The sequence below is a fragment of the Esox lucius genome, chromosome 2 (genome assembly GCF_011004845.1).
Source record: "Esox lucius isolate fEsoLuc1 chromosome 2, fEsoLuc1.pri, whole genome shotgun sequence".
Taxonomy (NCBI): Eukaryota; Metazoa; Chordata; class Actinopteri; order Esociformes; family Esocidae; genus Esox; species Esox lucius.
Genome location: NC_047570.1, coordinates 7,858,985 through 7,876,070, shown reverse-complemented (window position 1 = coordinate 7,876,070; position 17,086 = coordinate 7,858,985). Strand labels below are relative to the sequence as shown.

The window sequence follows — 17,086 nt, the reverse complement described above, 5'->3', positions numbered from 1 at the left end:
GGAGAGGCAGAGAATTCTAGATTGGCATTAAGAGAATAAAAGTGGGGCTCGGCGAGAGGAAGCCGTCGCCGCCGCCGCCTGTCAGCTCTCGTTCAACGAGCGGTGGGAAAGCGACGGGGACTCTCTCTAACAAGGAGGGACAGCTTTACACCTGGCTTTCATCCAACGCAAAGATCACATCCAGTCTCCTTCCCATGGGCATTAGAGGGACGCAGACACGCGCGCCGACACACACACAGGGAGGCATTTGCACACACAAACACATACACCCACAGAACACACACCCATATCCAGTAGGCTACATGCATTCACACAAACTTGAGAAACTTGAGACTGTGCTGGCTCCATCATTTTAGGTCAATTGACAGATATTTCAGAGCCGGCTGGCCCTGAGTGGAGTGGGTCCATAAAACCATCAGACAGATTGACAGTTTGGTGTTAATCCCAGGGGGGACTAAAGTTATTTTGCACAATTCCCTTCATTTAATGATCCCGTAAAGCTGGACCTAAGAGAGATGCAAACAGGCGACTTGGACTCTACGGTTCGGCAGCAGGGAGGGAGGGATTAATGTTTCTCTAACGTTTCAAACGAAGCTCATAGTCAGTGAATAGGATTAATGTTTCTCTAACGTTCCAAACGAAGCTCATAGTCAGTGAATAGGATTAACGTTTCTCTAACGTTCCAAACGGAGCTCATAGTCAGTGAATAGGATTAACGTTTCAAACGAAGCTCAGAGCCAGTGAGTAGACACATTTGAAACTTCTAAAGTTCTTAGTCCAAAACATGAGACATTTCTCAGGGAGCAAGTCTTTTAAATGTGTGTCTGTGTAGGGCGGGGTTAATGTGTTCATGCCAAGGTGTACTGGGTAAAGGCATGAACTGGAATGGTCGTCTCAAGGACTCACTGTTTACCCCATACCATATTTCACCTTTCAATCAATTTCTCCTTTCAGTTTTCCACCAAAAAGCCTTAATCTCCCAAAAACAGATTGAACAGAAGCTTTATACTGTACTTAGGTCCTTATTGCCTTACACATTTGTTCTTGAAATGGGATTTAAAATGTCAAGGAGGCTGAAAGTAATATCATAAGAGGCATTTTTCATAATCCTTAAGACTCTGAATCAATGAGAATATTTACAGAGTGCTTTAGTTTGTGAAATAACCTGAAAACGTTTTTTCCACAATCCCAATTCTCTTCGGATAATTGCTGTGTGCAAATGTTTTCAGATTGGTAGCAGCCTTCGAGTGGTGAAATGTTTACATACTCTGGATTGAGTCTGAAAATGCATGTTGAGGTGTATCGCTGAGTGTGTGGGGCTGGTTAAATGTGGCACAGCAGCAGACGTGTTGATTCCAGTAATACTCATGTTCAACAGACCATGGATGTCATGAAACCATTTAATCAATACAAGCTTTTCAGCTTTTCAGCTGTCATAGGTTCCCAAAATTTTTACAGAAGGCCCACTTAAACATACGTTTTTTTGAGTTAGCCAATAAAATAAGCCACGCATTTGATTGTTTTAATTTGAGGGACCTAGGCAAATGTTGTGGCTTTCAACATAATTTCCAGCAATTCCACAACGTTTTGGAATGCATGATATATTTTAGGTAGGCTACTTGATAATGATAACATACTGAAGTTCCCAAAATGTTATTACATTAACAAATATGTACTGTTATGATAAATTATAAGAAACCTCACTATAATTATAGATAACCTTTTAAAGAAAGAGATTATATCAATTGATTGCAACAGTCAAACATTGTGGCAAATTACTTCCCAAGCAAACTGCCGAGAACACCAAATTAATCCCAAGCAAATGACAGAAACGCTAAATGAATAAAATGTTACTGAAATATCCCATATCTTTGATTCCTTGACATAAGGTCATAGCTCAGCTTCTGAATGTGATGCCAAAAAAAGATATGTCCCATGTATTTCTAGGCTACATTATTGCACATGTGTGTGTCAATATAGATTGGTATACAATACAAATGAGTAAAAATACTGTAACTCTCAGATCCACGATGGTCTCAAAACAATGAGGCCCCTGTAGCTTGTGAAACTATGAGGGGCCCCAACCTAGGTGGAGGATTCACTTAAAAATATCTAGCAGGTGCTGAGGTTTGGTGTAACAGTCTAAACTCCCAACTCCGGACCACACAATGGCATCTGGCGATGTGGGTTTGATCCTCTTCTCGCCATACTGTGCTCTTCCTCTCTGTCTCCCTCTTCATAAGTCTCCCTAGCCTCTCCTTCCTACTGTCTTGTCAATAAAATACGCCAAGAAGTAGCATAAATAATAAAAACCTAGCAGTGTTGAGAATTGGACTAACCAGACTGGACTACTGTAGTCTGATTCAAAACAGCTGAAACAGATAGTAAACAAACAGGAATTCTAAGGTCCTGCAAACCTGACTGAATGTCGACCGAATATTCTTCCTCCGCTGACATTTCATTCATTAATACGAGTAACACTTGGATGTCACATAGAAACAAACACGTAGCAACAGTCAAAAAACAGCCACAGCAGTGAATCCTGGTACTGAGCAAAACAACATTAAGTTACCGTTTCCCCAGATTAGAACTGTACTACAGAGCACTGCATGTCACTGGTTCGTCAGCTATGCAGAAAGACAAAGAAATATACTTGCTTTTTAGGATTACCACTGGGTTTTTAGGATTACCACAAACTATTTACATGTACAATCAAGCTCGGCTGACCGGCGGAACCTGTTATAGGATATTAGATGGAGAGAGCTACAGCTCTAACAACTTGGGTCAATTTGGCTATAAATGTATGAACCGGATGGACATTTCTAAAACTGTCGAGAAACTTGACGGTGTAATGTGTTTTGCATTGCCATGGATGTCTAGCAAAGTAATCAATTTCTGTCTGACTCCTGATTTATGTTTTGAAAACTGAATAAAGAATAGGTTCTATACCAAACGTGACAGCACCAGTGTCGACAAAATAGATGTAAATAGAGTTTGCAGCATGATGCCAAGATCATTTGCAATGTGAGGAGAATCCAATAAGCAAAATGTTTTGATTCCCTGTGTTGATTGGAGCACGAAGTTTACCTGTCCGTTAAGGAAAATATGGATTCCTTTTTTATCAGTTAAATATTACAGAACTTCCTGTTTATCCAGATTATTCAGCTTTAATATGCAGTCTCCTAGTTGGCGTGCATACATTTGATTGTTGCTGTTTTTGTAGATTGAAGCAAATCCCACTGCTCTTTCAGCTATTCCTGTCTCCATCTCTCCAGGCATTCATTTCAATATCTCTGAAAATCATAAAAACCTCACAGCCATAGATTTTTTTTTCTTCTAAACCCCATTTAATTTTTACACACACAAGCGGAATATCAAACGATGATGGATGTTAATACTTGACACCAAAAATATAAAAATGCTGAAGAGGCAAAACATGGTTGGATTATTTAAGTTTCTTTGCACTGTTTACTTGGAAGGACATATTTACACTGTTACTAACCCATACATCTTCCCGTGACAACAGTATAAAAGAACCTATACGTAACATATCTAAGGGATAGTGCAAAATGCCGTCAGTGACACCACACAAAGACATAAGTATCCAAGTAGTCAGCTGACTCTGGGAAGGTAGAAAGGAGCAAAATTTGGAAAAAGTTATCACAAACGATTCCTTTATCTTGAACAATTTGTAAGCAACCCCTGATGTGTGGTTTTAGGTCAGAGTTTGGAGGTCATGAGCAACGTACCTGCAAGACGGAGTGATCCAGAGCTGTAGATGGCCTCGTCACGCAGCTCCCTGACATGCACCGTTACCCCGGAGACAACGTCTGGCCACACTCCATCTGACACGCGCACCTGAAACTCGTAGCTCCCAGGGGGTGCGTTCTCCTTAATAATCAGGAAGCCCGTCCGCTTGTTCAGGAGGAAGTAGCTGAGAAGAGACACATGAACCGCAACAACATAAACATCGTTCCTTCAAAGTTAGCATGAAAAATCAGCAGCCTGTGGTGAGTCTACAGTTAGATTCGGTGATAGACCACTGTGAATGAATACCGGGTGAACATTAAAGAGAAACAACGGCTCAGAGACTCTGGGGGCCAGCAAGAGAAGATTAGGACAAACAAAGATTGAAAACAGCAGAATGTGAATGATGAAAGAAGCCAGACAGAGGGCGGATAGAAGGGGTGAGGGGGTGGGAGGAGGGAAGAGAGAAAGGGAGAGGGGGAGCCGAGGAGGAGAGGGAAGGAAAGAGTGAGAGGGGGAGAGGTAGACAAAGAAGAAGGTAGAAAGAAAGGGGGGGCAGAAGATGAAGAAGGGAAGGTGGAGAGGCTATAACAGAGAAGAGAGATGAATCATCTCCTTGTGGTCCACAACTTCATACCTCCTTTGTGATTGAGCTTATTCAAGTTTTCTGGGAATCAAGGCAACATCAAAGGCAACATCAGATAGTAAAGACAGAGACATGGTGCCATGGGTATATCGTTTTTTAAATCCAAAAGTGGTTCATGTAAAGTGTACAAATTTGTAAACGGAACCTTTCCTCTATTAAGTAATGCAGAAGCTTCTCTCAAGTGGCAAAGATGAGCGATGCTGGATTATAAATGAACTCTGTAGACAACATACATATATTCTGTAGCTGGGTGAATAGTGTGACGTCCATTTTGTTGGAAGCATCTTTACAATATTAAATATATGATTTCATGAATACTTCATTATGCAACTGAACTCTCCCCTATTTATGTAGTTATGCATTATGAGTCATGGACATTTTAAGAGCTATTGAGCTCAGAAGTACCAAAATGTGATTCCAAGGAACTGCCCTCACAGTCATTGCTGACAGTACAAAAACATACAAATTTGATTCAATCTTTTAAGCATAATAATCATTCAGTGGAACAAACATTCAGGAGCCCTTTCTGGTCATAAATCGTTGGGATTGTGATATAAAACGACGTTGAATCAGAAGGAAATTTCCAAAGATCCCTGAGGCGATGCAGAAAAGTTATTCACTCCTTATATGTTAATCATTTGACCTTTCAGTCACTGGCGCACTTTGATACAAAATCTTGGTTAATATAGAACAATGCTTAAAACATGTATAATGTTGTTTTATCTCAAAACTGCATATTTGATATGAAAGATGACATTAAAACTTGTAGGTCAAGGTCATGCATTTCCATAAGAGGCCAAGCAATTGGCCTGTTGAATAATTTAAAAGAGTTTTTGAGTTATTCAGGGTAACATTTCTGTCATTCACTATAACTTTAATACCACAATGTAATTTGTTACCTTGAGTGACACCTGTATAGATTCATTGTTTTAATGACTACTCAGGGAACAGCAGTCACATGATCACCCAGTTCAGATGGCAAAGCTCCTCCAAAAACAAAGATTTCTCACATAGTCTCATGAAAGGATGAGATCACATTTTATGAACCACCTCAACAGTATGTCTACTGGAGAGCGGGATGCATTGCTCTCTCTATTTCAGCGGGCTAGAATCTGATGTCATTCTTCTTTTTGTCTTCTAAACCAATTATTGGTTTTGCAAGGTGGGACCTTTCAGATGGAAAGAGATTTAAGATGGATGATCATGTGACTGTTGTCTCCATTTAGCTTTAAGCATTTTTCTTAATAGATGATGAATCACATTTTGTATAATGAATAAAAAATATCTTATTTTAAAAAAGACATCCTAAAATGCCCTGGACAGTGTAATTGGCACCTTTGAGAAGTTGTTAGAAATAATTAGATTTCAAGCAGATGAGTTGCAGGTGTCGGCAATATGAAATGACTCATTAAACAGAGAAAAGGACTTAATCTCCTCTTTTCTGTCTCAGTGTGTACTGCAATGAGCATGGAGAAAAGAAAACCAGAGAACTGTATGAGGTCAGACTCAAGATTCTAACCAAGGCTACAAGTCCATTTTCAGAGACCTTGATGTTCCGGTTTCCACTGAATGTAATGTTATCATGAAGTTTAAGGCATGTTGGCTACATGCCTCTGTAGCCTACCTACCTGGATGTGAATTTGAGAAAATGATTGAAGATCACAGGGAACATTTTTTGAAGGGCAGGAAAGCTTCTGGACTAACCGCTACAAAGACCCGAACTGACCTTCCAACACAGCTTCAAGTCACACAAACCGTCTCACAACCTGATGACAAGGGGTTTTATGCATGAATGTAGGGGGGTGGTGGGAAGATACTTTGATCTCGGGGTGCTGACAACGGCTGAGCGCGAGACGGTATGCAATCAGTAGTATTGACTTGCCCAACACTAACGGACGGTAGCACTGGTGCATAGACCCCTGCATACCGTGTTATGGTTGTATGCATTGTTGGGCAAAGGTACATCACAATGTATCTTAAAATAAGATACAAAAACCTTAATTTTAAGCCACACCATGTATCAAAATAAACTACTGTATTTTTATATTTTACAAACACTAAAAATATGTTTACAAGGGAGCATGAAATCACTTTGCAAACCTTCTATCTATCAGTCTGTTTGATCTGTCCCTTCACCAGTACACTGACTCAGTTGATTCCATCTATCAGTCTATTTGATCCGTCCCTTCACCAGTACACTGACTCAGTTGATTCCATCTATCAGTCTGTTTGATCTGTCCCTTCACCAGTACACTGACTCAGTTGATTCCATCTATCAGTCTATTTGATCTGTCCCTTCACCAGTACACTGACTCAGTTGATTCCATCCATCAGTCTATTTGATCTGTCCCTTCACCAGTACACTGACTCAGTTGATTCCATCTATCAGTCTATTTGATCTGTCCCTTCACCAGTACACTGACTCAGTTGATTCCATCTATCAGTCTGTTTGATCTGTCCCTTCACCAGTACACTGACTCAGTTGATTCCATCTATCAGTCTATTTGATCTGTCCCTTCACCAGTACACTGACTCAGTTGATTCCATCCATCAGTCTATTTGATCCGTCCCTTCACCAGTACACTGACTCAGTTGATTACATCTATCAGTCTGTTTGATCTGTCCCTTCACCAGTACACTGACTCAGTTGATTCCATCTATCAGTCTATTTGATCTGTCCTTTCACCAGTACACTGACTCAGTTGATTCCATCCATCAGTCCATTTGATCTGTCCCTTCACCAGTACACTGACTCAGTTGATTCCATCCATCAGTCTATTTGATCTGTCCCTTCACCAGTACACTGACTCAGTTGATTCCATCCATCAGTCTATTTGATCTGTCCCTACTTTGCATCGGCAACAGTGACGCAATGACAAACAAGTAATTCATAAGAAGACAACTGATGGCACCTTTATTCATAGCAACAAGTTTCTAAGTAATTAATCATTTGATTGTTAATCAAGAATATATTAATAAATTAAGTGTCAGGCAGTCATTCATGCAGTGATTTTCAAAATCATGGTCTTACTAAACATCTACTTAAATTAGGGTACAGTCTTGTACCCTATCTTGTATCTTCGTGGACAACTGACCGAAACCTAACATAGGCTCAAAGTAGCAAGCGAACGTTTACTGTGAGGGCTGCGACTTGGGTCAAATAGTTAGCTAGAGCATTATGTAAATTGGTAAATGATTTAGCCTAGGCTACTCAAACGAACACCAAAACTTAACATGAACTGTTCAAAACTGTAGCAATTTATGCTAAAACGCGATGGAAAGAAGGCAACCTACACATTTCTCACCTTGACCATCTTCTTCGGGGATAGATTAATTTTCTGTTCTGATCTCAACATGTCTGGGCAAATTACTGAGTAGGCACCAATCAGAGGTAGCATTTTCATGATGTCATCATGTTGACTTCTCGTATTTTTGCAAAATACAAAATACAAGACAAGTATTTTGATACAAAATATGAAGCCATTTTCATCAACCCTATTAAATACAAATGAGAAAATCCAATTTTGTATCTGAAATACATATTTTAAATACACATATCAGAAATACTGCCCATCCCTGGTTGTATGGTACGAAACCCACAGCTGAAAGAGATAAATAAGAAAGCCAAATTTGCCAAAACACAGCTGAACATGTCACAATCTCTCTAGGACAATCTCCTTTGGACAGACAAGACCAAATTAAAGCTTTTTGGTAAAGCACACCATCTCTATATTTACAGAAAACAAAAGAAAGACTTAGAAGAAAATAATTCCTTCCTTACAGTGAAACATATATATATATTGGAATTGCTTTTCTACCTCTGGCACTGGGTGCCTTGAATGCGTGGCATCATGAAATCGGGAGAATACCAAGTCATTTTGGAGTGCAAAGTCAAACCCAGTGTCAGAAAGTCTATGTCCAAGGTCATGCGTCTTCCAGGAAGATGACGACTCCAAAAACACATCAAAAAGCAGCTGGGAAACTTTAAAGACAGAATGCTGGAATGTTCTAAACTGTTCCGATCCTACTGAAAAGAACGGGAGGGATGCTTGTCCATGAATATATAGGAAACGCTTCATTGCAGTTTTTCTAAGGGCTGGGCTTCCAAATATAATCTCTCATTCAATATGTTTTTCAATTTCTGTTTATTTTCCAATTGAAAAGTATATATTAGGTTCTGAACAAAAATGTAAAGGTTGTGTAATATTATCAGTGAAATAAAAAATTGTGGGGACCAAATAAATTTAAAAACAACTGTGAGTTATTTTGAAGAAATTGCAAGTGTGTCTTGACTTTCAACCACGTCTGTACTTGTGAGGAAGAGTTCAGATGCAAAGATTGGTAACATAACTACAGTACATATAATATCTCTATGTTAACAAACTGTAAGTGATGTGAATTAACACTTGTGGAGAGAACAAGTATTTGAAACACTGCCAATTTTACAGGTTCCTACCAATCAGTAAGAATTCTGTCTCTCACAGACCTGTTAGTTTTACTTTAAGAAGCCCTCCAGTTCTCCACTCATTACCTGTATTAACTGCACCTATTTGAACTCATTACCTGTATAAAAGACACCTGTCCACACACTCAGTCAAACAGACGCTAACATCTCCACAATGGCCAAGACCAGAGAGATGTGTAAGGACATCCGGGATAAAATTGTAGACCTGCACAAGGCTGGGATGGGCTACAGGACAATAGGCAAGCAGCTTGGTGAGAAGGCAACAACTGTTGGCGCAATTATTAGAAAATGGAAGAAGTTCAAGATGACGGTCAATCTCCCTTGGTCTGGGGCTCCATGCAAGATCTCACCTCGTGGGGCATCAATGATCATGAGCAAGGTGAGGGATCAGCCCGGAACTACACGGCAGGACCTGGTCAATGACCTGAATAGAGCTGGGACTACAGTCTCAAAGAAAACCATTAGTAACACACTATGCCGTCATGGATTAAAATCCTGCAGCGTACGCAAGGTCCCCCTGCTCAAGCCAGCGCATGTCCAGGCCCGTCTGAAGTTTGCCAATGACCATCTGGATGATCCAGAGGAGGAATGGGAGAAGGTCATGTGGTCTGATGAGACAAAAATAGAGCTTTTTGGTCTGAACTCCACTCGGAAGAAGAAGGATGAGTACAACCCCAAGAACACCATCCCAACCGTGAAGCATGGAGGTGGAAACATCATTCTTTGGGGATGCTTTTCTGCAAAGGTGACAGGACGACTGCACCGTATTGAGGGGAGGATGGATGAGGCCATGTATCGCGAGATCTTGGCCAACAACCTCCTTCCCTCAGTAAGAGAAGATGGGTCGTGCCTGGGTCTTCCAGCATGACAACGACCTGAAACACACAGCCAGGGCATCTAAGGAGTGGCTCCGTAAGAAGCATCTCAAGGTCCTAGAGTGGCCTAGCCAGTCTCCAGACCTGAACCCAATAGAAAATATTTGGAGTGAGCTAAAAGTCCGTATTGCCCAGCGACAGCTCCTAAACCTGAAGGATCTGGAGAAGGTCTGTATGGAGGAGTGGGCCAAAATCCCTGCTGCAGTGTGTGCAAACCTGGTCAAGAACTACAGGAAACGTATCTCTGTAAATGCAAAAAAAGGTTTCTGTACCAAATATTAAGTTCTGCTTTTTTGATGTATCAAATACTTTTGTCATGCAATAAAATGCTAATTAATTACTTAAAAATCATACAATGTGTATTTCTGGATTTTTGTTTTAGATTCCGTCACTCACAGTTGAAGTATACCTATGATCAAAATTACAGACCTCTACATGCTTTGTAAGTGGGAAAACCTGCAAAATTGGCAGTGTATCAAATACTTGTTCTCCCCACTGTACATGAATGGACAAACAAGGGTGGACAAAGGACCTCCTCTCTGCCAGTGATATACTATGTTGTTATGAGGACCAAAAGTAGTGGCTCAGACATGTTTACCATCCCATCCTCTGAAAATGCCTTAATTTGGCCTTCTGCCCCACATCCATCAGCAAAAACAATGTCTGGAATATTATCCCAAATAAAATAAAGCATGACTAACTTACAAAAAAAAGCGTATTGTCCTGTATGAGTGACACATTCCAGTCTTATACAGTGCAGTTCATAAGCATTTGGACAGTGAACAGTATTGCTGTTTTTGCTCCGTACTCCCAACATATTTGATTCAATAAGACACAATGACAAAGGGGTTAAAGTGCTGTAAGCTTTCATTTGAAGGTATTTGCATTGATATCTGATGAAGCATTAAAGCATTGCAGCTTATTTTGAACGTGGTACCCCCAACTAAGGGTTTGGCAAGTATCTGGATAATTGGCTTCACAGCTGTCTATTATTCAGCAGATGTTGGTGTCAGTTGCTGGTGTCTGACAAGGACCAAAAAGTGTAAAGCCAAATCAACAAATCAGGTTCACTCTCTAGAAAGTAGGGGTGGCTGGGTCCGAAACGACCGTAGGCAGAAGACATTACCAGCTGAACCGCAGAGTTTGGACTGCATGTTGCAAAAACACTAGTTAGCCTCAAAAAAACATATGGTCTAAAAAAAAAATACCCCAAATATCATGCACTGGAAAAAGTAATGCAGAGAGAGTAAACAAATATTACCAGAGTGATGGTAAGAGGAGTTTGGAGAAAAAAAAATATCTGTGAAATAAGATGGAGGGAGTGTTATATTTTGGGCATGTATGGTTGCTAATGGAAATGGCTTACTTGTCTTTACTGATGATGTAACTACTGAAAGCAGCATCAGGTTGAATTCTGAAGTGTACAGATTTTTTTTTTTCCGATCAGACCATACTGTAACCAAGGAGTTTTCAAAGGCCAACAAGTGGAATGTTCTAACCTGGCCAAGTTAATCACCCAACTAGAATCCAATTGAGCATGGATTTCAGTTGCTGAAGAAGTCTGAAGGCGAAAATCATCTCAAACAAACTGGAGTTGAATACTTCGGCAATACAAGAGTGGCAGAGTATCACCAGGGAAGATAATTAGCATCTGGTGAGGTCTATTTGTTGTAAACTTCTGAATGTCATTGAGTTCAATGGATTTGGAACCAAATACTAAAAATGACAACTTTCCATAAGATTATATTAATTTGTCCAATTACTTTTGGTCCCCTAAAACTGAAGGGTCTACATATATAAAAAAGAATGCAATTCCTACTCATTTATGGATATAAATACCTTCAAAATGTAAAGCTGACAGTTTGTATGTTAACCTGTTTGTCAATGTTTCATTACAAATCATTACAAGTCGCTTACTCCTAAATGGACATATACACTGAAAGGTACCTATGTCTCTTAAATGGACATATACACTGAAAGGTACCTATGTCTCTTAAATGGACATATACACTGGAAGGTACCTATGTCTCTTAAATGGTTTACATTCTTTGAAAGAAACAAGAACATATTCAAATATTCAGTATGTTACCATGTTCTACTGTACCAAACTCTACTGTTCATTACAGTACTTGACTATGTTCTGAACTGTACAGTTCTATGCTATACTGTACTGGTACTGTGTTGTACTCCTACTGTGGTTTGTGCAACTCTGACAATCCATTGAGGCCAATTCACGTGTTCCTGATTTTTCTTTTACTCAGACATGGTAGCAATATTATTTTCCTGAATATTTTCTACACCCCTAAAACAAGTGGAATTTGGGGTATATGTAAAGGTAGATGTAAGGTGATCTTTACTTGTCACTTCTGCAATACAGTATGACATTTATTAAACTAATGGATGGCAAAACATTTTGTTGATATATATTTAGGCAGGGACCTAAACTTGGAAAAGATGAAAGGTTGCAGAGAAATTGTATATTGTTCATCTGAGGTGTTTTTTACAGTATGTATTTGGGTGTAATGATGCCATAGCCTTTCATGTTGCATTACATCAGTTATTTTGGTAGAACAATAAATCTTAAGGGCTTTACAGAAACATTCTTCTTTTTTTTTCACTCTCTGGCATAACGTTTTGGCTTATAAACATCAACCCATGACCTAATCAAAAGAAAAGTCTGAATGTGTGATATTGTCAGGCAGTTTTGATTTCCTGAGTAGTCAAACTATGAATACATAATAATAAAACCCCAATGGTAATAAAGGATAATCAAATACTTAGAAAACCCATTACTGTTCCAACTAATTACATTTTCCAAAGGAGAAATCATTTCATTCATAATTAGAATACATGAATAAACATAATGGTAAATAATAAATGTTTATAAGTAAACAACACTACACTAAAGGTTTAAAGATCCATTATTTGCACTTGTAACTCTATTCGGAAACCCTTATACATTACTGACCGAGCTACGCATGTTGACAGAAAAGTTGACTGAAAAGTTACAGTCAGTCTGACTTTGTGCTGGCAGTTTTCATCATCTCCTCGTGCCAACGAGCTGTCACACAGTGACACAGGGCTGAGTTGGAACACCACTGCGGCTGACGGAGCTTCTCACAGAGATTTTCAGGTAACCGTCTCAAAAGACTGTCACTCAGAGACACTCAGGCTCTGCTCGTTGCACACCTTCGTCTCAGGAGGTGGTGGGAAACATCAATGGGATAAAAAGGGAGTCGGGACGGAGAGGGAGTTCCTGTCCAGCTTTATGGAGCATTGAAAGGGAATAGAGAGCAAAAGACGAATAACAAAGATGGAAAAGAGATAGAGAATAAGTCTTACTTGGGCACATGTCCCTCAAAGGCAAAAGTCTTGTTGTCCCAGTCATCTGGATCTGGTGCGTAGACCTTCCCCAGGACTGTCGTCGGCATCCTCCCTGTCAGCAAGGAAGATTGATTTTCTCAAGTGTGTGTGTGTGTACGCGAATGTCATGCAGGGGTAGTCAAAACAGTTCTGAGAACACCATGCTACATAGGAATGCTTTTAGAGATGAAAGCCATCATAATAACTCCAAGGTAACAAGGAATATATGTCTGAAAGAAACTGTCCACACTATCTCAGCAATCTTTTCACTTCAACAAGGTGAACATGCTGAATTTTTCTTATTTTGTCTAACCCTAGAACAGATAGCAAACCTAAAGAGGAGAAAAGAGACTCAGTTATAACCTAATGCTTCACTCCTAGTGCCTCCAACAAAAGACACCAGAATAACAAAACAGATGTTGTTTCTTTTCATAAATCCAGGGTAGAAGCCAAAACTTATGGCCTGGAAATGTATGAGCTGAGATTTAACTGATTTGCTCATTCACACAGTTATATTGCTTTGTGTTGTTTTACTTTCAGCGCAGTGTTATCATCGACTACGCTCTATAGTGTACTGGTCGCACGAGTGATCTCACCTCTGTGACTGTTGATGAACATCTCCTTCTGTCCCGGTTGATGGGCGTGGTCGTTCTCATCTCCTATGGTGATAGTCAGGGTGTTGGTGACAGTCTTGGGTGGATGGCCACTGTCACTCATGATGATTGGCAGGGGGAACTCTTTCTGCCTCTCCCGGTCGAAAGCCCTTAAAGCCGTGACGGTGGCTGTACCGTTTCCATTGTCTTGCAGGTAAAAGTCGTTGCTGTGGCGCAACTCGAGTGGCAGACTGAAGTGGAATGGGCCTCTGTTTTCTGCCGAATCTCTGTCAATGGCGTTTAGCAGCATAGACGTCTGGTTGACTCGTACCAGCTGGGGGCCGGCAACATTCTCCCACACGACTGGGGTGTAGGCCGCCTCAAACTCCGGCCCGTTGTCGTTTATGTCCAGAAGTGCCAACTGAATGGTGGTGCTGCCCGTCAAAGCCGGAGAGCCGTGGTCTGTCGCCAGGATGACCAGATGATGCTGCGCTGCCGTCTCTCTGTCCAGAGGGCTGGCCACAGTGACCAGGCCAGATTGGTCAATGGAAAACTGTCCCAGAGGGTCTGACTCCTGGAGGATACTATAGGTCACCTCTTTGTTTTGGCCAGAGTCCGAGTCGCTGGCTGACAGCCTGGCAACACTGCTGCCCACAGGCACGTCTTCGGGTAGGGGCGCCGGTGACTGGACATGCGAGATGAAGACAGGCGCGTGGTCATTGCAGTCCTCTACTTCAACCACACAGTGGATGAGGCTGGAGAAGTCCAGGTCCTCCACCTTCAGGGTGAGGTTGAAGCGCTGCTCGCTGGGCCTCTCATAGTCCAGTCTCTTCCTCAGCCTCAGGGTGCCACGCTGCTCCTGCCGGTGGCTCACCACGTAAAACTTCTGTTCCGGGTCACCGGCCACCACGCTGAAAGTGAGCTGGGCATTTTCCCCGGTGTCTTTGTCCTCAGCCGACAGATCAAGGACAACGGCGTTGGGCTCGCTGCTCTCAGGGACCCTTGCCATACAGGAGCGGTCGGTGAACCTTGGTGCGTGGTCATTAACATCAGTCACCCGGATGGTGGCGGTGCCTGTGCCTGTCATGCCACCCCCATCCCTGGCCTCCACCACCAGAAGGTAAGTTTCCGCCTGCTCCCGATCCAGACCGCTCATCGCCACTGAGATGGTGCCCGAGGACGGGTTTATGTTGAACATGTCCTCACCACCGCTACCTGAGCCTGTATTACCCACAATCCTGTACGAGAGCACAGCGTTCTGGCCCACGGCTGAGTCATCCAGGTCAGCGGCTGTCATCTCCATGACGGATGTGCCAGGGGTGGAGTTCTCCGGAACATCGCCGCGACAATCGGGCGCGCAGACAAAGACGGGCGCGTTGTCGTTGATGTCCCACACATTGATGATGACGTCGGTGAATCCGGTCAGGCCTTCACCGCCTTCATCAGTGGCCAGGACCACGAATCTCCACACTGCCCGCTCTTCCCGGTTCAATGTCCTCTGAGCATAGATCTTGCCAGTCACTTCATCAATAATGAACTCGCTCTCAGCTCCCTGGCCGTGGAGGGAGTACCTCAGTGCCTCCTGGTCGGCATCCTTATCTGGGTCGGTAGCGGTTACCTACAACATCAAAGGGAATGTGGATATTTTTTTTCTACAACCCGAAGCTGCACTCGGGCGCGCTACTTTTTCTTTATGGAGTTCAGCGCCGTTTAATTATTGAAGCTTGCTGACTTGAGTCCTCCATTGGGTTAGTCGGAGTGCTAGCTTTACACCTACCTGCACTGCACGCCGATGAACTCTGGATAACTGACTACGTGGACAACTTTAACTCTCCTCACCTCAGCACCTACCAATCCCCAGGCAGATCAATGTGTTCCAGTGTACCATGAGATTTGCAGAGTGCAGGTACTGTGAACCAATTAGTTATTAGTGGTGAGGGGAAAAACTGTTCTGGCTTTCCAGCTAGTACCAGACGTCCTTTCTGAAGAAACAGCATGATGTCATTTACTGCAATTCAATCAGAGGACATAATGGCTTCGATAGTAGAGTTTTTACAACCTCGTGATAAACTGATCCACAGTGATTCACATTCAGACCGACAGAGATACTGAGGGAAACACATTAAAATACTAACTTAGAGAAGAAATGTCAGATACACATTCAAGCCTCAGTCTATCTATGTTGACAGACACAGTTGGTAGGATGCTTGGGTTGATGACAAAATGCTCTCATGAGATTTCCGACCGCTAAAGGGTAAATGTTATGATATGTGGAGGCATAGACATTAGACGTCTTACAGAGCTAACTGTATTTCATCTCATCCTTCCTTATTATCTACGAATACACAAGCACTGTTTAGCGTTGTCTCCGGGTGTTACTTTCACACCAGCTATTTTGGGTTACATCAATGTGTGTAAATGATTTATGTACTGTACTTATGAGAAGCACATCAGCTGTGGTCTCATCAGAAACCAACATGCAAGCTTGCATTTCGCCCAACTTGGCTAACATCTAATGGAAACAGTTTAAAAGTATACAATTTAAATCCATCCTCCATCAGCTCTATCTGTGAATATGATAGCAATTGTAAGAGTGACCACTCTGTTTAAGTTTTAACTCATTTGCATCTGCAGGTCAACCAAAATTTTCCGCGGTTAGCCTACCTGGAGCACAAACACGGGCGATCCATCCAGCTCTTCCGTTACAGAGCCGTAATACTCGTTCTCCGTGAATACCGGCGCCTCGTCGTTCTTGTTGACCACGTTGACCGTCACATCCGTGTAGTCTTCCCACTTCCCATCGGACGCCAGCACCAACAGCTTATACCTCTTGTTCTGCTCGTAGTCCAGAGGCTGGGCAATGAAGATGGTGCCCACCTCCGGTTCCACATCAAACACTCCGCCTGTGTTGCCAGATGTGATCTGGTACCGGAGCTTAGCATTGGCACCTGAGCAGAATAATGTGGTAACTGAGATATGCGTAGTAAGTGGAATGATACACCATTAACAGAGAAAACTCTGAATTATCAATAACATTTTCATGAAATGACTTCCAGGCTACTCATCTGCTGAACGTTTCAGCAGGTTTCTTTGTATCTTGCTTCACAAAGCAATTGCAATTAAGTACATCAGATAAATAGCAATTAAGTCCTAAATCTAAAAATTAATAGGACCCATTGGAATCTCAATCAAATCCAATACATTACAAGTTAAGAGAAGTCAAGAGAAATCTCCAAAGACAGAACATATTTATATATTATTTGCAACATGAAAGTGAGGACCCTAGCTGAGAAAATCCTAATTCAGAGTATTTTGTTTTGTTGGCAGTGCTAATGAAACATTAGAATAAAATGTAAAGAGACGGCTTTTCATCTGAGCTTCCTTTCCCCCTTCAAAC

At 41.7% G+C, this 17,086-nt stretch overlaps 1 protein-coding gene across 4 annotated transcripts in view; it reads right to left on the bottom strand.

The window, feature by feature from the left end:
• si:ch211-186j3.6 (neural-cadherin) overlaps positions 1–17,086 on the bottom strand; it is a 210,820-nt gene that overhangs the window by 63,292 nt on the left and 130,442 nt on the right. For all 4 annotated transcript variants that reach the window (XM_010891396.3, XM_034295225.1, XM_020054417.2 and 1 more), the window contains 4 exons: positions 16,354–16,637; positions 13,693–15,307; positions 13,076–13,169; positions 3,750–3,934 (listed from right to left, as the gene is read on the bottom strand). In XM_010891396.3, the coding sequence (XP_010889698.2) occupies positions 3,750–3,934; positions 13,076–13,169; positions 13,693–15,307; positions 16,354–16,637 (2,178 nt within the window). The remainder of the gene's footprint in view (positions 1–3,749; positions 3,935–13,075; positions 13,170–13,692; positions 15,308–16,353; positions 16,638–17,086) is intronic.